The 24,230-nt window shown below is 35.6% G+C and overlaps 1 protein-coding gene across 3 annotated transcripts in view; it reads right to left on the reverse strand.

The window, feature by feature from the left end:
- The window catches only part of col4a2 (collagen, type IV, alpha 2), a 59,698-nt gene that overhangs the window by 32,695 nt on the left and 2,773 nt on the right, over window positions 1–24,230 (reverse strand). For all 3 annotated transcript variants that reach the window (XM_047814514.1, XM_047814515.1, XM_027164727.2), the window contains exon 4: window positions 7,278–7,358. In XM_047814514.1, the coding sequence (XP_047670470.1) occupies window positions 7,278–7,358 (81 nt within the window). The remainder of the gene's footprint in view (window positions 1–7,277; window positions 7,359–24,230) is intronic.

Raw genomic sequence — 24,230 nt, forward strand, 5'->3', positions numbered from 1 at the left:
TGCTTCAATCGTTCCTCCAGAAAAGTTGCGCTTGTCAGAAAATGGATGTTCCTCCAAAGACCCTGTGTAGACTTGAGTGAAACTGGTGCAGGGCTAGCCCTGGAGAGCACTGCACGCATGTGATGGGAAACATATGGTTTAGTGAGGTTGAACATGGTGTAGTGGTTATGTTTCCCATGTACAATTTTTTTAACTATCTAATATGATTTATCTATATATTCTGACTACAGAGCAATCTTAAAGAATGGATGAACACATGTTGGAGGGGAAGTATAATGTGGGATAAATTCACATATCTTGTGTGTTAGAGCAAAGGGTTCTGAGAATTTTTTTTACAGTTTTAATATTTCTGAAATAATGTTGTGTATGCTTTAATGAATGTAGTAATAATTGATGGATTTTCAGAGCTAAGTTGGAACTTTAATAAGACATACAATCTCTGCCTGATTGCTGTAAGAATAATTACTATCACTTGAAGATTTGGACCTTCACTGAGATGAGGCTAACCATGTGTGGATCCCGAGGCATCTAGAGATTTCCCAGCTCCAATATGACTGTACACACAGTCTAACTGGAGCTGGTGAATCTCTAGATGCCTTGGGATCCGCACATGGTTGGCCTCATCTCAATGATGAGGAGGTTGGCTTCAGCTCACTGGAGGTGTAAAAATATACAGTCTGGAAGCCTGTCCTCAATGACTGTACATTTTCACACCTCCAGTGTCACCCAAATGAGGATGGGGTTCCACTTTGAGTCTGGTTCCTCACAAGGTTTCTTCCTTTACCATCCAAGGGAGTTTTCCTCAGTCACATCAGACTTGCTCATTGGGGATAAATACATACACATTTAAATATATCTAATATTAATCTTGAATTTTTGTATTATATTAATTTTTATATTAATCTTTTGTACTATGTTTATGTTCTGTAAAGCTGCTTTGAGACAATGACAGTCATACTGAATAAACTTCAAAGAGCTGTCAGGGAACATGGAAAAACCTGCATCATGTCTGTGATGTGAAAAAGACAAGAAGACAAAAATTCTCTTTTGATTTCAGTTGATAGTTCTTGACAGTGTAATAATAGTCCTTCAAAGTGAATTTCTGCATCTCTGACTTTCTGTTTTAAAGAGGTAATACATAATGTTAAGATTCCCACAATGCAGGGTTCACACAACACTGACAAGAATTTTCCTACATATATCCTCCAATTTTATGCAAAAGGTGCAGAATAGAGCAGCTTTGTTTTGACTTGGAGCTGAGCTCATTTATAGGCCATTGGAATACAACCACAAGGTGAAAAACAAGGAAACTTAAAAGATCCACTTGATCAGACATAATATTTCCTACAGCTAATTTTCTAAATATATTTTTATAGGTCAAAGTAAAACTATGGATGCCGAAACATTTTGAAACAAAACAATGCAAGATAATGCAAAATCTGTTTACAAACAGAACAAACAGGTCTCAATGGTGCCAAAAATGTGGTAGCTATTAGGCCAACATGTTTAAAGCCCTCAGCTACAGAAAATAAATGTAATTAATCAACAGGAACACAGAATGTTATGCTTCTGGATGAATACACTAAACTTTACAGAGAGCCATGACTCATATTTTCCTCTTCTTTGCTGAAGTTAGTCTTACACACCTACTGAGGTTTACTTACTATAATCAAAGCCATACTTGCTATTACTTCACAATATTACTGGTGAAATCTTGACAAATACTAATGACTGCAATGACTTCTAGGGAATGTACTGTATAGGATTTGAGGAGAATCTCAATCTCAGTCACTCTCACTCATTTTCTACCGCTTATCCGAACTACCTCGGGTCATGGGGAGCCTGTGCCTATCTCAGGCGTCATCAGGCATCGAGGCAGGATACACCCTGGACTGAGTGCCAACCCATCGCAGGGCACACACACTCTCATTCACTCACGCAATCACACACTATGGACAATTTTCCAGAGATGCCAATCAACCTAAAATGCATGTCTTTGGACCGGGGGAGGAAACCAGAGTACCCGGAGGAAACCCCCAAGGCACGGGGAGAACATGCAAATTCCACACACACAAGGCGGAGGTGGGAATCGAACCCCCATCCCTGGAGGTGTGAGGCGAACGTGCTAACCACTAAGCCACCGTGCCCCCCCAGGAGAATGTGTCATGTGTAAAACACCTTTATATTTAAAATTTAAATCTATTTATATTTAACATTTATTTAAAATTTTAAACATAGCTGCAACATTTGCAATACAATTACTTTGGAGTACTGTATGCAGTCATCGTCCACAAATCACCAGAAAATTGGCCACCATTTGAGGAAGCAATTTGTCCTTTGACACCTAATGTACCACTGTACTATAATATATTAGGACTTTAAGAGTTGCTGAGCTCATGTTTGACTCAAGAACATTATATTATATATATATACAAATGCACACAGATATTATTGCTTGTTATTTTGGCTCCTAGAAAATTAGGAACATAATGCTTTGAATGCAGTAAATGTCGAGTTTAGCTTAGAAATCTTTATGAAGATTGGTTCTCTACACATTGAAGCCATGGCCTATCCGCTATGTTCCTCTATCCACATAAATCCTATCTTATCCAGACTAAACTCCTGGGCTTAACCACTGCATTCAGCAAGAGATTTTTCTTCTTACCCTCCTCTTCTCCAGCATCACCTGTTTAGATCTGCTGCAGGGGCAGTTCCTCCTACATTACCTTGCGGCAGCGGCACGTTCCTCTCTAATATCTCTATGTGTCTGCAGGTTCAACAGGTATGTCTTCATACTCGCCAAGCAGCAGCAGTAGCAGTGGGAGCAGCAGCAGCAGCAGCATACTCTAGCAGACCTAATATGCCCAGTCTGAATTTACCTACATTTCATTCCCACTAATAAAAGCTCATTAAATTCATTCCGAGTTTCCATGACTCCAATGAAAAAAGTCAGCATCTCACATCAGGCCATGTGTCCCACACCTTGAATTGTTCTTTCTCTACAAATTTTTAAGACAGCTACTTGGTCTTATGTGTACACATTCCTGTTGAATTAACAGCCCTTTGACACTTAATTGTTCTATTTACATGTTATATTCCCAGCTAGACATTATGGCACAAGATGAAAGCCTCAAGTATCTGAGGCTATCTGTCTTCTTCCCAAAAGACAAATTAAGAGCTGTTTAGAGCATCCTAAATATCCATGGGGGAAATTTCATATTTTCTTCTTATTTATCTCTAATCACAGCTTGTGTATTACACATACAAAAGCCTTCTTGTCTTTTAAACACCAAAATGTAATGCTAAAAGGCCTTGCAATGGCTGCAGAGGAATCTTTAGAGGAAGAAAGATAAGAGCTTCTTTCACCCAAAACATGTAATTTATACAAGAGCTTAATAAGGGAAAATCTTGTGATCTTGATATATGAACTGAGCATTTGGGGACAAAGAAGCTGACGGAAATGTTACCAATTCTAGTATACCATTGACGCAGACTAATAGGAATTCTTCATGTTAAAAACATGTTAAAATATGCAAGTGTGCAGTATGAAATGTTTAATAAATGTTACTGTATTAGCATAAATCAGGGTTAAAATCTCCACTGCTTGTAAAAAAAGATCTCACTTATGTACTGTGGTGAGGTCAAGGTATGCCACAAGGTATGTCACCTGATGAGCTTTTTATACCTGCAACTTGAAGAATTTCTTGTGTCCATATAGGAGCTTTAACAAGCTAGTGATCTCTGACAGGACACATCCCTGCAACTTTAACTCTCTGTATCCTTTCTCCTAAATCTGCTAGTCTAGAAGTAAACCAGTTCAAGTTTCATGATGGAAGTAAATTAAAATATCATGATTGGAACCTGCCATAATTTTATACATGATATCATAGTTCTGCTTCAGTTGAAGTTTTGAGTAAACAGAAAATTTTTGGGTTTCATATTTCCCACAACCAGTCCAGGTAGGGCTGAAGATTATGGACGTGATCTTTATTGTTGGGAAATTATACATTAACCACCTACTTTATTAGGAATACCTATACACTCTAACTTTCATGCATTTACCTAATTTGTGAATCATGATACATAAAAGCAATGCAAAAACAAACAAACAAACAAACAAACAAACAAATAATAAATAAAAAAGAATAATAAATTAATTAATTAAAATCATGCAGATACAGGTGAAGCTAATGATAATTTAATGTTCATGTCGAACATAGAATAAAAAAGTATGATATCTGTGACTTTTATCTTGGCATGTATGTTGAACTACCTTCATGAGCTTGGCATTTTGCAGTTTCATATAAAATATTTGTCTTGGTAACTTCAACCTCAGAGAGGCAGGCGAGGAAATGACTGTTATACATTATTAACAGATAATTATCTTATTTCTCATTAATGAGCCACCAAATTACTATGATAACGATATTTAATAAAGAATTTTTTTTTTTTTTTTTTTGTTATTCATAAAGAATCCATTTAGGCTGGTTTAGAATAGTAAGAAATCAGTTGTTGACTAGTTTCCCATAACAGCACATTTTGGTAAAATCAATATCCTAAACAAATCATCAGCTAAAAACAAAGACTTTATTAAATCTCAATTGCAGGTGGAAGAAATTTAATTCAAGCCATAGATTATAATACAGGTCAGCTTTCAACATGAGGAAACTGACTTGCGTGGTCATAATCAAGGAGACAGAAAAAAGGACTCCAAGTTTATCTGATCTTTCCACTCTGCAGTAAATGGTGGTATCACAGTCAGTTATTATATTCTCTGCTGGAGTGTTAGGGTCATATGTGACATTCCATAGAGTCCTAAATGAATGCTTCATGTATTTACTTCTGCTAATAGTTCCAATTATAAGTGACCCTGGTCATGTATGTGGTGAAAAAAGAAAGGCTTTAGTGTGTTTTTTCCCAAAATGATATCTGATAACACTCATTGTGCTGAACATCCGTGTGTCACTTCCTTTTCCAGGAGTACTGTGCACTGCATTTGCCCACATTGGGTTAAGCGAGTACAGACATTCTTCCTAGCTATATTCTCTTTTTGATACACTATATTTGCTTACTATCATCTGTTTCTACCTCTCTATTACTGATTAAACATACGAAGAGCTAATAGAACAATCATTTATGAAAGATCCGAGAGACTCTCTGCCACTTACTCAGAAACACCAGGTTTTCATACAAGCTGCTTTAACTGCACAACGGTGGACAAGCCACTAGGGTATGGAACAACACAAATTAGAGCTGAATGAGGTGGTGTCATTGTGCTTGTATAACGTAAACATATAAAATTAACAATTAAAAACGGTCTGGTGTGTTTGCTTGAAATTCATGTGCAATGCCTCTGTCTATGTTTGGTGTTTTCTGTAAACTATGGCTTTGTTTCACATCTACATTTTACAATTTCGGTCTTTTGTTTTCTGGGAGCCTTTACCATTTATTATTGGATAATAGAATTGAGAGTGGTTTTATTGCAGATGAATCTGATGAATATGTGAACAATCTCAAGGAATCATTTAAATTCACTTGTAAATCTGCCTTGTCAAACACCTGTGAATACTAAAAGATGTACAACATGTTAGGAACACTGGGGAAATAAATATTTTGCTACATTTGCACCAAAAGCTACAAGAAACAACTATGCAAAATCTTACATCTTCTGCCAGTATGCGTCTACAATTTTCTGCTGTAAAATATAATGGACAGACTCTAAGTCTGTATTTAATAGACATAAAATCTTGGCAGTAAATATAGCCCACATCCTATTAAATTCTATCAAAAAATGTTTTTATTATATATATATATATATATATATATATATATATATATATATATATATATATATATATATATATATATATATATATAGACCATAGGTTTTATCTCGGTTTTGTTCTACAAAAACAACACGCAAGTCTTGAACTGTCAAATATCACAGGGACCATAAGAGGAATGTACAGTAAGATGAGCCCAAACATCTGCGAGGCTCCAGTTTCCCCTAAAGACAGTATTTATGGATAGATACATGGATGGCAGGATGTGGACTTGGATGTTGGAATATGAATGCTACACAAAGCTGGAAGATATACAAGGAACAGAATACATAAACAATGAAAAAAAGAGGCGAATAAACAAGCCAAAACAATTAAAAGGAAGCAAATGACCTTTTAATTTTGGGATGCTTATAGATCTAATAGACCAGTAAAACATTTTTAGGAAATTCCTTCAGAGCAAGCCAAACTTAATGCACTTAATGCACAACTTTAAAAAACAATCAAACCTTCTTTCCCTTTCCGGTACACAGGACAAGGAAGAACGATAGTGCTGACGACTTGACCCAAGCACAAGAGGCCCATTGCATCCTGACGTTTGCTGTGGAATGTTTCCTCTCTACCCCTTTACTCCTCCTTAAAAGACTTCCTTTCAGCACAGTGAGTATAAGGTCAGCCCTGAGTTGTACAAACAGTACACTTATATGCAACTTTGCTGTAGTTCTAGTGACAGGAAAAATTAGTTAATGAGCTCTGTGACTATTAAATTTTAGATTTTCATAATTATTGAAAATATCTGTCAGATCAAGTTCTATGTTTGTACCAGTCCACAAATTAATTCCCAAATATAAAATCCCAAAAGTTGAGACCAAAGGCAGAAATAGTCATTTGCATTATACAGCTGCTTTTTGCCATAACTGAGTCATATTCTCCATGGAAGTCTATATAACAGATGCTTCTACAAATTTAATGGTTATTATTGAGGCTTATATAGATTTGCTCTCCTGTTATTTCATTAATGCATATAGTTGGGTCATTTCCTATGTGCTTGTTCTCATAACATTTGGTCAGCTTCTTTGAAATGTCTCCCACTCATCTTTGTAGTTGACCTTATGAACCTTGGACACACCAGAAAGTTGGAAACATGAAAACATACAAAGACAGGTGTGAGAGACATCAAACCAAAAAAAGCTGTATGTAACTGATCCGTGACCTTTGAGGTCAACATGAGAGGGTGTGTAAGTGTGAGGTGTATAAGGATAGGTATTTAAATGGTTCTACAATTTGCTATGAATGATGTGGTTGAGGTCAAGTGTATAGGAACTAGTCTTTTGGTGTTAGTCTTTTGTGGTGTTGTAAAAAATAAATGAAAGAAGAAAAACCCAAAACATTATCCTCTCAAATTGTTTCCTAATAATTTAGACTGAGGCTAAGTCAATAGAGATAGCAATGATGGATAGTGGATGGTTGGACAGCCCATTTAAATCAAGAACTTACCCTTCCACCTTTCTCAGGATAGCACTTACAACCGCCACTGCAGTCTCTGCCCCCGCATATCTCACCATGCTTCTTACCACCCTAGAAAAGAAAAGACAATACACAGTCATTAGTTTGTAAGGCAATAAACACTGTTTACCACACAATAATGAAGCCTATGGGTAAGACTCCAATACTACACCCATTTATGAGCATATTCAATGTGGAAAAAAGGGCCAAAACACATAAGCTATTACTTAAAAAAAAAATAATAAAATCTCAACAAAATATTTAAAGTTATTAAGTTTGTTATAACTTGTTATTGCCCCTCACTATCACGAGTACACTATCACGGCCGATTTCACATATTTTGATCATTTGCACCACTTCATACTCATATTATGGCACAAAAGAAGAACATATTGAAATCATTCTTCTGGCTGGATTGGAAAGCTGTTGCAAGGACAAGAAACATGGACAGCACATAACACATGACAGTGCTACCAAACCTGTTAACAAATTCAAAACGGCTGAAAATATTCTGGAGAAACCAGCAGTAGATGTACACGAACATGACCAAGGCACAACTGACCAAGGCACAACCAACTTGGTGCTAACACACGTAGTCCCCTATGTACTGTATGAAGCCTTCTCTGCCATTCTGTACAGTAGTTAGTTATTCTTTATATTTTGTATTACAACATAAACATTGTCTGACATTTTTATTTAAGAGTTGATCCCTTTTGTGATGACCACATTGACTTATAACTTTGTAAACTCAGTTGAATTTGTTCACAACATACTAGACTGTTGTTAGTTATTAAATAGACTAATTAATTATTTGATACCCTATTGACTAATTACGCGGTCATCAAATTATTCTGTCATGTATTTTCAACAAGTGAATGTTGTATCCTAGTCCCCATATGTGTAAGTAGTCATTCACAATAAGACCTATAAGTCCTTTTACATCCTTGGAGGCTTCATGACATGACCCTCCATGGAGCTATATGTCAGTTTGTGCCTCCTGTTTCTCCATAAAAGACAAGAAGAAAACTGGTGGCTTTTATTCTTGCACTGCAAAGAAATGGGAATATGAATAGCAGGAATTTTGTCTTGCTACACAGACATGAGATTTTGGATGTAAAACATACAAAGGCCACATTGAGACATCCGGCCTACACCACAAAGAGTTCCATTTACAGTCTCCAAAGCACAAAACAGATATTTAAGTCTCTAAGTAACGCAATGTCCTGAATCTTATTCTTGAAACATGCACATGAATTAGTGTGAGTTTCTGCTATTTCTGCTTCTGCTTGAGTAGAAACTGTAACATAACTGACGCATCAAGGGCAAGTTGTTTTTTTTTGTTGTTGTTTTTTTTTGTTAATGCCAACTATCCCTAGACAGGACAAAAATGAATCTGTGGAATCTTGATTTGTGAACTAGTCATTTTACAAAAACATGTGCGGGATATCCGGGGGACATTGTTCTGTCATGTGGAAAAGGTGAAAGACTAAACAACAGGACAAAAGGTACACAGTGTGGAAACCCAAACAATTAAGAAAAAAGTGACCAACTTTATTGCTGAATACCTGAATACTGTAGATAATGGTAAAGGTAAAAATAAGCACAATTCCCACCCTATGCACAATACTAATTTCCCTGACAGAACCAATGATCACCTTACATCAGCTACTGTTTGGCTCTTACCTATGTAAAGTTTTGGGTTATGTGAAAATAGGTGTGAAACTAAGCGTCCCCGTATGAGTGTATGTGGTTGGGTTAATTATTAGGTGCAATAAAGTCTATTAGTACTTTAATAAACATAATATTTCATAAATAATATTCCAGCAGAGTCATGCCATGCCCAAACAGGCAGTTGTAGGCCTGACATCTTTAGTCTGAAGTGCCTCTTTTGAAATCTTTTCACATCTGTACAAATCTGTTCGTTTTTCAATTGTGAAAAGGTGATGGATGATATACCAGAACTCTTTATTGTGCTAAATGTGTCAATTGATTAAATATAATGTCAGTTGGATGTTCAGTAAAAGCAATTGTGTAATGCCCTGATTGAAAAAAAAAAGAATTCTCTGCAATAGCACATATTCAGTCATTAAGAGAAGGTCAATAGTTGGCAGTAGGTGGCCTCTAAAGCTCAGAGGGGTCAGAAATCACAGTCAGATAAACAAGAAGATAAATAACAACACTGAATTCTTCAGATGTTTCTCAATGTAATAGTCCAGAACTTTCAGACTATTTCGACAAAAAGTAATCACAATACAATAAGATGTACTTAAAAAGTGGTGACTGACTGACCAATTGTCAGGTTATAAACAAAAATAAAACAATATATTGGTACAGTCCATAAAAAAGGTACAATTAAAAAAACTCAGCTCCAATGGTGGAAAAAGAACAATAAAAATCTCTACATGATATTATGGCTAAAACTATTTTTCCTGACCACATTGTCCATGAACATTCACAAACACACTTCACGATCAGTGAAAATTTCTGTGTGAATCCTGTATGTTTGTCTCTTTGTTTAACCAAGTTTACCAGAATCTATTTAGGTACACAAACAAGTAAACCCATATGCAGAGAAACATACAGAACCTGCACAGGTAAAAAAGACAAAGCTAACTGGACATTATAAAAGGCACCGACTGGTGAACATTTGGGTCCCAAGAAATTGAGTTTTTGTTGGCTATGCTGAAGAACAAGGAATAGATTTCATAATAATAAATTGTTCAAAGCATAAAAAAGTCCAAAGGAAAATTTAATCCATCTTCATTGTTTTAGTTTTATCTATCTATCTATCTATCTATCTATCTATCTATCTATCTATCTATCTATCTATCTATCTATCTATATATATATATATATATATATATATATATATATATATATATATATATATATATATATATATTCTGCTGCTTTTATGTAGGCCACAGCATAGAGCAGTAAGAAGCATAACAACGGTTGATTAAATACACATAATTATTTTACAAAATTATTGTCAATTTCATAAATATTTATACACATTTTTTTTTAAATGAGATTCTTTTCAAAATCAGAAAGTGCCAGCTAGAATCAAAGTGCAGAATGAAACTAGTGTCATCTGTTTTGCCGTTTGGAGTTATTTATAATATTGCTCTTGTTACTGTGCTTCTGCTTATATAAATGACACTGGAGAACATTCTAGATGACCATTACTTCCCACCCCACCAGACGAGATCTGTTGAGAATTTCACAGTTGTGAGTATTTGGCTTTAGTGCAGTTATCACTTGACAATGAGTGCACTTTAGGGAATTATACACTTTTTCCAAGTCTTAAGCTATATGTAAGAAGCTGGCAAGATGTATATCTGAATGAACTGTGCTAGTTACTGACAGTGAACACTGATGATTTGAAGACATAAGAGACCACTTATGCCACTGAAAATCCATATTCAATGGTCTTTATTCACACAGAAACATTTTCAGACCCCCCAGAACTAGACAGGGGAATTCTCAGGCTCATTCCACAACTCTGACACATGAATGCCCTTAAACCACGAATGTCTGTCTCGACATTATATCACATATGGATGAGATATCTATTGTTTGTAATATTTGTAATATTAATAATTAAACTGTGAGCTAACTTCCTTACATGACTGGATATAGAATATGAAAAATTGGAGTGAACTATAGATGACCTTGCAACCTCTGCTGTATATTTGGAAAGCAAAGTCACAGAAATGTGATGTGTTTTCTAATGAAGAGGGCAGTAAAGTAAGACATGTCCTCCTTTACCAGTACAACCCTATTTTTGTTTTTCTCTTCACATTGTATCTTGTTCTCACGGACCCACTGCTGCACTCAGGCATTCTTAATTAATATTCACTCTTTTGTTAAGGACACCTTAGGGCATACTAGCAGAAACTGCACAATAAGGCTGTTTATAGAAGTGACTCATTTATTTTTTCTAGGTTTAAACATGACATGCAATTTCTTTGTATAGCTCTCTAATTGCATAGCTCAAGTTTGCAAAGGTCATTACTGAATTTAAGCCTATTTCGTTTAAGCCATTTCAGCAGTCTATTTAGATTACAACAGGTGATTATATGATGAAGATTATATGAAGATGATGCTCTATGAATTGACCGTTTAAAGAATGGACAATAAAAGAACATCACTACACTCTGCATACAGCTTCAATCAGCATGATCCTGTGTTGTGCAGATAACAGGCCATGGATGTAGGTTGCTAATGATATATTAGTTAATGCAAACATGTAGCTTCAATCATTTACTCAGACAAATTACGTGAAACAAATTGCACAACGTGTTCCTGTATGCTGTCCTCAGGTTCAAATATGACTTCACGTTATGCAGAATTTTAATTTCTGACTGCAAACTTTTTAACACTTTAAAAGACATGGGATTAAAATAACTTGTTTTAAAGCACACTATTTCCCAAAATAAATGTTCATGGCTTAACTGGATTTCATTAACATTGACGATTTACTTTTTTAGAAATTGCAGTATGTTTAACAAAGAATCATGCCAAGTAATCTGATATATATGATTATTGGTGGGTCTTTAAGAATTAGTCTTTATCACTGTAACAGTAAATCTACAGTTAAATTTAAGTGCATGGGATTGTGTTGGATTTAACAGTAAATTATAGACTCCTATAATGCAACAGTAAATAAAATAAAATTTTATGGCTTTGACGTAAGAACCTTCTAAGTATGTTTAGATAAACAACCCTGATGACAGTGCGATGACTCGGACAAGTTACTCTAAACACTGCATGTTTATATGCTCAGTGGGCACACCAAGTGCTGCTGCATGTTCCGTGTCTGATTACAAATCACATGACACCAAGCGGGAACAGGCAAACATGAGCAATGCTGTGGATATTGACTAAAAGCAAAGACATAACCTCTTAGCCAGTTCCGAATATTTTCTCAGCTCTAAGAGAACAGCCAAAGCTAAGTCAGATGACAGGTGTCTGGCTCAAACTGAGCTCCAGACACCAAATTTTGAGTGAGAGCTAGAGAAAAAAACACAGTAAGCCTCTGTATACTGCAGCTTCTGACTGAGCTTTGATTTGTGTGATACAACAAAAAAGGAGATTGATAACAGCAGATGTCTCTTATGCTCTAGCTTTTTTTCAAGATCTGGAAATTAACTAAATTAAGTGGAAAAAAAAGACTGAAAATGATTCATAAGTCCCAACATACTAGCTCGAGACATAAAACGATTTAACAAGGTGTAAAATAAAAGGGTTTAATTTTAAAAAGCATTAGGCATGAATCGGTTGTCTAAAGACATTGGTCATTAGACATGAGCACCGAGCAGTGCTATGGAATAAATTCAAATGCCACTGGGAATGTTGTTACTACTTTTGACCTTCTCATGGGGAAAAGGGCATTCTAAAAAATTCAGAATGTTGCTTCCAGCTACCAAATATGGACATGCAACAGTTTCTGAAACTCTAACATAGATTCCAAACATTTCTTTGACTTGTACTCTTGACATTGTAATGTCCACCAAGTCTATCATGTACGGCCAAAAGTAACCATCATTTTCGGAAGGCATTAATTAGATGGCACTGATGTTGTGTGAGGAGATCGGGTAGAGATTCATTTTGGCTGAGATTCGGGCGCTGACTGCTCGATTTCCTTTACTCCAGCCTTGGCAAGCCATATTTTCCAGCCCTTGATTTTCGTTCACAGGGACTTAGTCATAATGGAACAGGTTTGGAACTCTTAGTTCCAGTGAAGGCAAATTGCAGTGCTGCAGCATACAAACACATCCTATGCAACCTTGTGGCAACAATGTGGAAAAGCCTAACATGTGGGTGTGATGGTCATGTGTCCACAAACCATATAGCTAGATCTGCATAAATAAGAAATAGTCTTTGTACAGTTTTCATGTACTAAAATGGAGATTTGAGCTATTGTATAGAAGCACATACAAATGTTAAGAGAACAAAAAGAATAACCCACAGAACTACATGATTCTTTTCAAAGGCATTTAAGTACAAATTTATTCACTATGATAAAATGATTTCGACATTCTTTTAATATATCTCCCATTCTGACCCATGTTCCAGTTTAAATGTGATTTGTCTTTTATTGTATTTGATTATTCTCGCAGTCAGTTTCAGTTAAAATGAAAAAGTCCAGTGTTCAATGTGACTGCCTAATTTGCGGCTGAAATGCAACTCAATGCATGTTCGGCTAGAGAATTGCTCATTTGGATTGTAATAAGGTCCAGGGGTCTCATAACTTGAATTACTCAAAGCTTTCTGAATCCTGACTTTCTGCCCTTTGTCTTCTGACCTCTGACCTTTGCTGTGATCCTATCTGCACCAAGCATTGACCCTAACCAAGTGTCAAAGGGTAACAGTGATAGAATATCTGCAACACAAGACACCACTGAATCAGTGATAACCAAATGTTGGCTTGATTATTTGACTTCAAAAGAAAAAAAGTGAATAATATTATATGCATTTCTGTGACAAACTGATCACATAGTGAGTGGGTAGAATTCTGTTCATTGTCATGGCTGATCTGGAGCCTATCCAAGAACACTGGACACCAGGTGGGAATACACCCTGAATGAGATACCACACCACAGGACACACACACACACACACACACACACACACACACACACACACACACACACACACACACACACACACACACACACACACACACACACACACACAGTTTGTCAGTTTGTGTCAGTTTATGTCGCCTCAGAATCATACCAGGGATCCTGGAATTCTGAAGCAGTAAACTACTCAGTAAATCCACAGTAGATCGTATACCATTGTAGCTCTTTTTCCCAAAAAAAAAAAGAAAAACAGCATGGTGAGCTGATAAGATGCTGTTGTGAACATGTCATGGGGCAGGAAGCTTAACCCCCAATAGGGTATACAGAGATGCTGCCTGACTGCAAAGGGGAAAGGCATCCCACCTTTCAACAAATGTTTTATGGTATAATGAGACAGTATGGGGGAGGAATATGCCTTGTGGGTGGGTTTTGTTATACAAAAGTCATGCTCTGCGTCATACATATAAGGGAGTATAAGATGTCTGCTAAGGAGTAGAAAAGAAATGACAGCAATGCTGGCAAAAACATAGTTTTCCTGAACATATCTTAACTGCTTCCTGCAAAATTACGTTTGTGAGATAACTATGAGATGAGAAACAGTGACAGGTTCAGTGCAAATGCTTTCAATATGGCTTTTCATTCAAATGAAACATCTGCACATCTGCTCTGTACAGATGGGGAAATACTGTCCATATACAGTACATACATATGTCTGTGTGTATTTGAGTGGGTTAGTAGACTAATCTCCTTTAACAGCCTAAACTGAAGTTCTGCGGCTGTGTATTCCAGAGAAATTATTACACGATTCAGAGGCAAAGACCTATTTCACTCTTATGTACTAAAGACACACTGCCAGACACTTCGATGTATTAAAATGAGCTATAATTATCATTAACTTGCATAAAATTTGTCTGAGTACTGAGCAATTCTTGGATTATTTGAGACATGTATCATGGTAAGACCAAACTCAGTAACCCTTTTACTGTGCAGTGTGTCTGTAATGCACTCTAGCTTCCATGTTAGCACAGTGGTCTGTACCTTCACCTTAAACATCTCAGTCAGTAACAAGCTAAATTATAATGATCTACACTGTCAACCTCTTCTTTATCAATAGTTGTTCTTCCACAAGAGAACACCAGCATCACAGACCCAGAGGAACAAAAAGGGCTTGGCAATGCCTAAGTAACTACACTTAAATGACCCCTACTGTATGTAGGTTCTACTTGAGCACATAGAAAATAAAAAAGAGACTGATGCCAAATGAGTGTATCTGCCATGAGTAGAGCAGGCATTAGGGGCATGTTATGGCTGGCCAGACTGACTCATCCTATTCAAAGACATCTATTCTGTTCTGCACTTGCTCTAAAGAATAAGAGTAGAAACAAATGGGTTCAAACCAACCTGAGATATGCAAACGGAAAAAGATAAAAATCAGCCTGAACAGCAGAAACATGAACACTCATCCACTTGAATTGTAATGCAGAAAACATACATTTACTTTGCCAAAACTGTTTTCATTTCTATAAGAAGTATTAGTAATTTTAACTGTTAATATATGCAGATACAGATGTGTCTTTTTACACAATATACATCCAGCTGTAATATAAATAAATAAAAATGAACAAACACACATGTACTCAAGATTTTTTTTTCACATACTGTAACAGTAAATCTTCCCAATTTAAACGACACATAAAGTAATCCAGATTCCTTGAGGTCAGTGTTTATTTCATGTTTATTTCTAACCCTAACCATAACCCTAACCCTAACCCTACAACATTCCTGATTATCCTTAACTGATTCTAATTTATATCCTGTTAGGTATGTATTGAAATTTCACCCACCCAAATTGTTTTGAGCAAAAATGGTCAAAAGTGAAACTTTACATTTCTACTCAAATAAGTACAAGTGGCAAAAAATATTCCAGTTACAGAAGCTGACCTCATATGTGTGACACTCTTCAGCCAAAAAAAGAAATAAATAAAATAGTATCAAAATATATAAATTGTATAATAGTAAAATCAAATGCTATTTTTGTTTCATTATTATATGCTTGGCAGCTCATCTTAAAAAAAACTAAAGTATCTCACTGAAACATGGAAATCTTTTAGTTATTATTATTATTATTATTATTATTATTATTATTATTATTATTATTATTATTAGTAGTAGTAGTAGTAGTAGTAGTAGTAGTATATTAAAATGCGTTGAATTTTATGACTGAGGGGCTAGAGAGAGAGCGAGAGAGAGAGAGACAGAGAGCGAGGGACAAGTATATAGGAGGTATATTTCCTTGGCCCCTTTTCGTGAGCAGCTGGAGGTCAAAAGTGCCTGTTTTACTCTCATCCCCCATGAGGAAGATTCTGGAAGCCTCCAGACTCTGTTCCATCTCACAAGCATGAGAACTGTTTGTAACAAATTGTGTACATGAATGCACGTGCAACAAATAGAGGATAAATAATGACAAAGCTAATGGAGTAGAGACAAAAATACTGTACACAGCAATTGTAGAGAATAACATGGAAATTTAAATCATTTGTCTAAACATTAGTTGAGCAAAGAGACCATGACATTTTCAGCTCTTTTGTGTGAATGTAATGCAACTTCATGAGCACACAGATATTTATAACCAGGAAGGGAGAGAAAACAAGCATGCACTATCTCTGTTTGATATTCTAGCTCTAGTTCTGTGTCAACAACATATCCTCAAACCGCCCTGAGCAGCCAAGCACAGCTGGACCTCTCCACATCAAACTGGTTTTCAGTCAAGAGAAACTTCAACTCCCAGGGGCCCACAGCTCTAATCAGCACTTCCTGTTCTTGACACAGCTAAATGAACCAGGAGATTAAGCAAGAGATGTATTACATACGAAAGAGTGCGGATAAAAAAAGTAAAAAGGAAAATGGCAATATAGACAAGAATCTGGCCATTCCACCTTTCATGGTTATGATGGATTAAGAGTTTAGGTTAAGAGTTATACCTGTAAGGAATTGTATAAGCATCACTTTCTAGGAAATGAAGAAGGTCTTAGGGAGGAGAGGAAAAGAACGGGGAGGTATAAGGTTAACAGGAAGTGAAAGACAGTGGACAGATCTGGAGATTTCCCAGGAAAAAATGAATTTATTTTCCTGAAGATGCAAACAAATTCAGTCCTGACATCATAACTGAGATGTGAGGTTTGTGCTGGTGAATGTGTTTACAGTTCTAAAACATTTCTAAACACTATGTGCATATCATATTGCCATGTAAACTGTGCATTACACATAGCACTTTCTAATCACATTGTATGCTTCACTTTTGTAACATGGCAAACTGATCTCAAAGCAAATTGTTAATATCGGAATCATTTATTTACCTGTGTAGGCAGATAGGAATGCATGAGGTGAGGACAGTAATATATAAAATATGCTATTTCTGTTTATTAGTTGTTTATATCCCTTCTGTTAATATGTCATTAATAACAATTAATATTTAAGTCAATAATTGTCTACGGAAATGATTCTGGTTAAACTGAAATCTAATGTAAAGCCTTATGAAGTGAATCTAACGTTTCAGGGATGGACAATCATCACACAAAACAGATTTTGTTAGTAGCTCAGTTTGTTTTTGTTTTCTTAAATTTATATTTAGAAAAAAACTTTGACTTTTTCATAACACAAATTTTCACGGAGAATGTAACTATATATAAACTCAAAAGACTTCACAGTGATGCGACTCACCTCAATCCTATAACTGTACATACTGCCTGAAGGGCGATGTGGCTGACTGCAAAACATTTTTTTCTGGATAGCAGATACATTTTTAAAAATCAGGATTTTTCAGTGATGTGGAAATGTTGATAAAATACTCTCTTGCCAGCACAACAACTATTAACCTCACAATTAAAGAGGTAATAAGAAACTACAATCTGTAATTGCTGTGTTTTATATTTGGACATAGACAGGACAGACATCGCATCATTATAGCTGAAATGTTTGCGAATGTCCTACAGACTTTTTGTTGAGGACACAACCAAAATATGCTTAATAGAAGTTTGTATCCTTTCATCTTTTGTATTGCCTTAAATAGCTAACTAACTCTCTTTTTTACATTATGAAATGTCTGCCCCTTTTAAGCCACACATGGCTAATACGTTTATGAGTAGTCCATTCTTTTGTATTATACATGTACACAACCATTATTGTGTAATTGATTAAAAGAATACATAAACTATAATAATGAACAGCCTTGCTTTTACTTTTAGTAGGAAAATTAGAGCACCTGTACTCCAAGGTGGTCTGTTACTGATTCTAATGAGCAATACACAAACACAGCTGAGACTTAGCTCAGTTTCACATACCACTATCTAAAAGCCATTATCTATCTTTCCCCTCAGGACAAGCTACATGATCAGCACAGTGTGTAGAGTGAGGAAAAGAGCGAGGGATGACATGGGAATGTTGTTTCCTTGACTACCACTGCCAAAACTGACCCACCACCCTTGGTAACTTCACAAAGACAAATAGAGAGAGAGTGATATCATACACTATGAAGGGTGGCTAATAGCCTATAAAAGGAAGCAAGGAAAGCCCTGGAATCCATAGGAGTCCTCTCATGTTTGTCTAAACTGAGACCCAACAGCTTGAGCAGACTGTCACTTTTAGACCAATATTTTACAAACTTAAGACCTGAAAATTGCAAATGAGTTGTATGTTTCACATATTTTCCGAAAGGACCCTTAGTTTGTTAGAGACTAAACAAACAGAGGCTTTATTAAAACTCTAAGAAGCTCTTTAAACCACTGACACTCAAATTTCCACTCAAATAAGTACAAGTGCCAAAAAAAAGTTCCAGTTATAAAAGCTGACCTTTTATGTGTGACAATCTGGGCAAAGAATATTATTGATGATATTATATGCTTATATCCTCAAATTAAATATTCCAGCAAAGTATTTTATTAAAGGATTTTCTTCATTTAAAATTATTTAAATTTTATTATTATTATTATTATTATTATTATTATTATTATTATTATTATTATTATTATTATTATTATATAAAATCTAGACAAAGGTCCCAGCAGTTACCATAGTATGCATACTAATTTTATGATTTGTTTCAAAACAAAGCCACCCTTGTTAATAAAGCCTCCTTTGTTAATTATTTCTCTGCCTAGAGAACTATTCACCAGCTAATAGTTTATAAATTCCATGTCAGCGAACAGATAAGGCGGACATTAATCAGGTAAGCCAACCAAGAGGCTGAGGTTAACGCTCAATGTGATGCTGCCACCACCATGCTTCACTGTTTGGATGGTGTTCTCAAGGTGATGAGATGTGTTTGTGTTGAGGCATAGCATATCATCCCAGTTAAGTCTAATTCAGTTTCAGACAACACCATACAAGGTAAAAGATTTCAGGGGGAATAATACTTGCTAAAACAATACACTGCGTTGTATTATCTGCATGCCCTGTATCAGATTTAGAACTTAACAATGGACCACAGAGTATATGGCCCAGACACTACACTAGATTTTATGAAATGTAGACTGTAAGCATCTTATCTGCTACAAAATAACCCACTGTAAACCCCCCCACCCCCCCCAAACCCCACCCCACCTCCAATTTAGCAGGATTTGTGATGTGATAAAGACTAACATGCCATAAGCTTACATTAAAATTGACCAGGTGACCAGTTAAAGTGTGTATTAATGCATGATTAACCAACCATTTCCCATTAAAACCTAACTGGAAACCACGACATACCCACTTGTTTGTGACATCATTGTTAGACGATATGCAATCATTCATCATCGCATGACATCACTTGAATCCTCATTGAGTCTTCTGTCATATTATTATACACAACATTCTAGATCGTTCCACATCATCTGATTTGGTTATTTTAAACTATGATGTCTTTCCCCCTCATTTGGTTTTGTTTGGACAGGTGTGACTGTTATGTCAATGTGATGTCAGGCTTTTCTCTCTGCACAATTTTAAAATGTTAATGAAACTATATGAAGACTTGTTTTTGACAACTTGTATACATTATACATCTGCTTTCCAAGCAATCATTATTCTATGCCTCAAATAATCTATATTTGTTTTAGTTGGGTTATGTGAGTACTGTGTGAAGCTCAGCAATATTGAGAGAATATACCTACTTCAGGCTTCAATGTAAAATAAAAAAATATACTAGGTCTGCAAAATGTATCATTTAAATATACTTTAAAATAGTAAAATAATATTAAATAAGTGTAGTAACTATTGCCATATATATTCATATGTTTAAACAATGTTTTTTTTTATTTTAAAGGTAAGATTTGTGTTTAAAAAAAGAATGCTAAAATGTTTAGTTAAATTAGTAATCACTTGGTTAAACACGTTATACCTCTAACACATAATAATTCTCTACATCAAATATATTTAATCTACAATATATTGTTTAATGTAACACTGAACATCAGTGGAAAAATTTAGCACAGAGACATTTTTGAGAATGTCATCTTAAAGATATTTTTTGGCATGTATCCCCTTCCTGTTCCTGATTTACTCATCCAAACGATCTGGTAAAGCCATTAGTTTACCATTCACAGGACTATTTTAAATTCAGGATGTTTAGCACATTGTCTTCAAACAGATGTACATCCTCTTCAATGAAAGAGACAGAAAGATAGCGACAGGAAGAGGTAGAGACATGAGCATAAGCAAAAAAAAAAAGGATTGTAAAAGTTAGTAATACTGTACGTAATGTGGTCATAAAAGTGAAGGCCATGATGTTCCTTTAGATTATAGCTTGATTTAAGAAATTACCTTTTATTATGCGGTTAATTTCGAGGCCAATAAGAATACAGAAATGCTGCTTTCAATACACACGTCAAAGCACACAGTGGTCTTGTGTTTCTTGGCAGGCAAAAATCTTTGAGCCAATTCAGGGTCAAAAAGGTTTCAGGACAGTGAGAATAGGCAAAATCCCCAGAACCCATTCACTGAACTGCATTCTGCATCTGGTAGTCAGTAAAAGGGCACATTCCAGTTGAGCATTAAATGTGCATCAACAAACCCACACACATTCACATACAGGAGCTATTACCACACATATACACTATGTATATTTGTGTACTAAAACATATAACCAATAAACATACGTAAACTGCAAAGCTGAACTCATGAACACATGGTCTTCTCATCTACGCCTCAATTCCTTTCCCATTTCCTTTAATCCAACACAATAGATCTTCCCTCAATTGTCTCCTGTTTCTGAGGGGATTATTTTGGCAATGACATACTGACCATTTTCCTGTTCTTATCACTCATAGACATCATGCTTTGCCTAGACAAATGCCTTTCCTTACATGATCCAAAGGTGCACCCACCCGCTCTCACATGCAACCACGTAACCTCAGGGAGCACCTGCAGACAAAACCTTGTCATAAGTCAGAGGGGTTTCCCCAAAGAGGATGTACACTGCTATACTAGTGGTGACAAACATGCAAAACATTTTCACAATGTCAGTGTAATGTGTGGTAGCCTGGGAAAACCCTTGTGGGGTAGCCTGGCAAAAGATTTTCACAATGTCAGTTCTCTATTTATAGTTCTATTATAATCACTGAAACGTGTGTCTTTTTAGCATTAATTATCTCAATCAGGGGTGTACAAAGTACTGAGAAATTATCCAAGTGGTTTCTGTACTGCTTATCCTAAGGTCAAGCCTGGACACACACACACACACACACACACACACACACACACACACACACACACACACACACACACACACACACATTCAAAGACTAGGGACAATTTAGTGATGCCAATCAGCCTACAAAACATGTCTATGTACTGGAGATGGAAACCCCCACAACCCGTCCAGGGAGACCATTCAAACTACACACACACTGGACAGAGGTGGGAATAGAACCCTCAGCTGTAATTCAATTTCATTTCTACTCAAGTGAAAGAAAGTTTGCATTGCTGTATTTAAATATACTCAAGTATTAAAAGGGAAAAAGTAAATGCTATTAACTGAATTACTTAAAATAATGTTTTAATGTAAAAAACAAATTAATCCATCTAAAACTGATTTTGTTTTGAAGCAGTCTTGTTTTGTTTTACACCGTAAACTTAAAACTTCAATCGATCTAGATAAGTTCTCATATTTAGTTCTCAAGTTACAGTACTAAAAGTGCTGTAACATAAGTACATTGTGTAGCATGAGACTAGTTCTTAAAAAACTAGAACTAGAGGCTAAATTAAATTATTACCTATAATTTAAATAAAACTCTAATGAGTAAAACCTACATGCATATTAACAAAGTACAAGTATTTTACAGCCCTGATCTCGACCACAAGTAAAATGAAAAATGTGAAGCAGAGATTAAACTACATAAAAAATTCTATTCCAGCAGCAATACAAATGCAACACAAACATTTTGAGAGAGTTTTGACATTTTGCTTACAAGCTTAGTTGATTCTCTCAAACAACTCACACACTGAGGAAATCACACTTAGCTAAGAAGGTGGATGATTTTGTTAAACTGTCTACTTATCCAACAAGATCTTAGAAGGAAGAAAACCTAGGCAAGTATAAACGGTTAATCAAACAATTTTATGTCTTTTGTAATATATTAGTGGTTTCCTAAGGATGAACTTACATGTATTTTAAAGGAAGATATTAGTTTTGGGCAAAGCCTGTGGAATTCAGCCACACAACAGCTGAGGATTTTCCCTAGACTGTCACAGTAATATTAGTAATTTACTATATGTGCATGGAAAATATGTGAACATCATGTTCTCCATCAAACCTATAACTCTAGAGTCAGACATTTGTCCCATTGTTCAGCATGTACTGCTCTCCTCCTACATTCAAATTCAAAGCCCAAAATGCCCACTTTCATTTAATACGAACATAGGACACCTTTTGCATGAATCTGATACAGTTTATGGGCTTTATCTGGGAACTGTATTCAATACAAATCTAACAGATGATTTTTAAAGATGAAGAAACTTGTTCTATAGGTTTTCTTTGCATATTTATAATACCTCTAATATGATTACATAGCCCATTAGGTAATGCTGGAATTTTCTCGAGACCTGATTCTAAGCAAACACATGGGATAGTAATTCTCATTCCAATCACGCTACCATTTTTTCAGGGAAAAGGAGAAATCATAAAACTCGCTGGTAATGCACATACAGTATGTGGAAGCACAATTGGAAGGTGACGAGTAAACAGTTGACCACACATTAGTGGGTTTATTGGCAGGTTAAAGGGCTATAAACTATAAAGGTGCATTCATGATGCATTTAGACAGAAAACCAAATTATGACTGATTCCAGAATTCTGAAATGACGCTGAACTGAAAATAATCAGTGCAGCGAGGACATCACAAGGCACAAAATATACCCTTGACACTGTCACAAGTTTTTCATCAAGAAAGTGTAAAATCAGATAAGGCCTATAAACAAGGAGGTTCTTTCTTCCACCTTGGCGAATGACCTTAATTCTGAAAGTGCAGAGTATGATATTAACATATCAATATGGAGAAGTAAATCATAGTACATGGTGTTCTGCTGAAGAAAATGTAAAACCAATATAATAAATGTCACTAGCAGTACTTTCAAAGCCTCTTACAAGTTTTCCCCAATCTCTGGTGCCAAACTGTAAAAATTTACATGACATTTAACATACACAAAGGAAAACACACCGGACAGGAACAAATCTAGGCACACATGAGTGAAATTTTATTTTTCCCACATGGGTCTTAACCTTTGAGCAAGAATGCCTGTGTTGACCTTTAAAGCTTCTATAATGGATACTAAAGGTAACATACAACGGTCAGTCTTCAGAGCATGAAGAACAATGCCTGGAGTTTTCAAGACTATTAGCAAAAGAATGCATCAATGTGCATCAGTTCACTCCTTAATTGCTTATACAATCATTTTCTGAAGTTGCCAAAAACATCTACAATGTAGCCAATAGGAGGTATAACCTGTTTCTTTTTATTTATGTTACCACGTCATTACTATGGCATCACACTAATGACACTAATGATGGAAGGTTGGTTAGTTTTTCTTGTTTCAGAGCTAAATAACAAAACCTATATTAAGAACATAAATAGTTATAGTTTCTATAGTGTTTAGATTGTTTAGATTGAGACAATGGTAAAAAAAAATGTAAATTAGAAATCATACATTACAAACATTACTAAAATGCTGTCTAATTAACATTTTTTTAATAATAGTCTTTGTTGAACAAGACAATTTCTGACAATTGTTCATGTTTGTATGAATAAATCACAAAAAATGGTCAATATCTGAACTATAGTATATGGTATGACATTTCCTAAATATATTAAATTATTAAATTACA

This window comes from Tachysurus fulvidraco, chromosome 6 (genome assembly GCF_022655615.1).
Source record: "Tachysurus fulvidraco isolate hzauxx_2018 chromosome 6, HZAU_PFXX_2.0, whole genome shotgun sequence".
Lineage (NCBI taxonomy): Eukaryota > Metazoa > Chordata > Actinopteri > Siluriformes > Bagridae > Tachysurus > Tachysurus fulvidraco.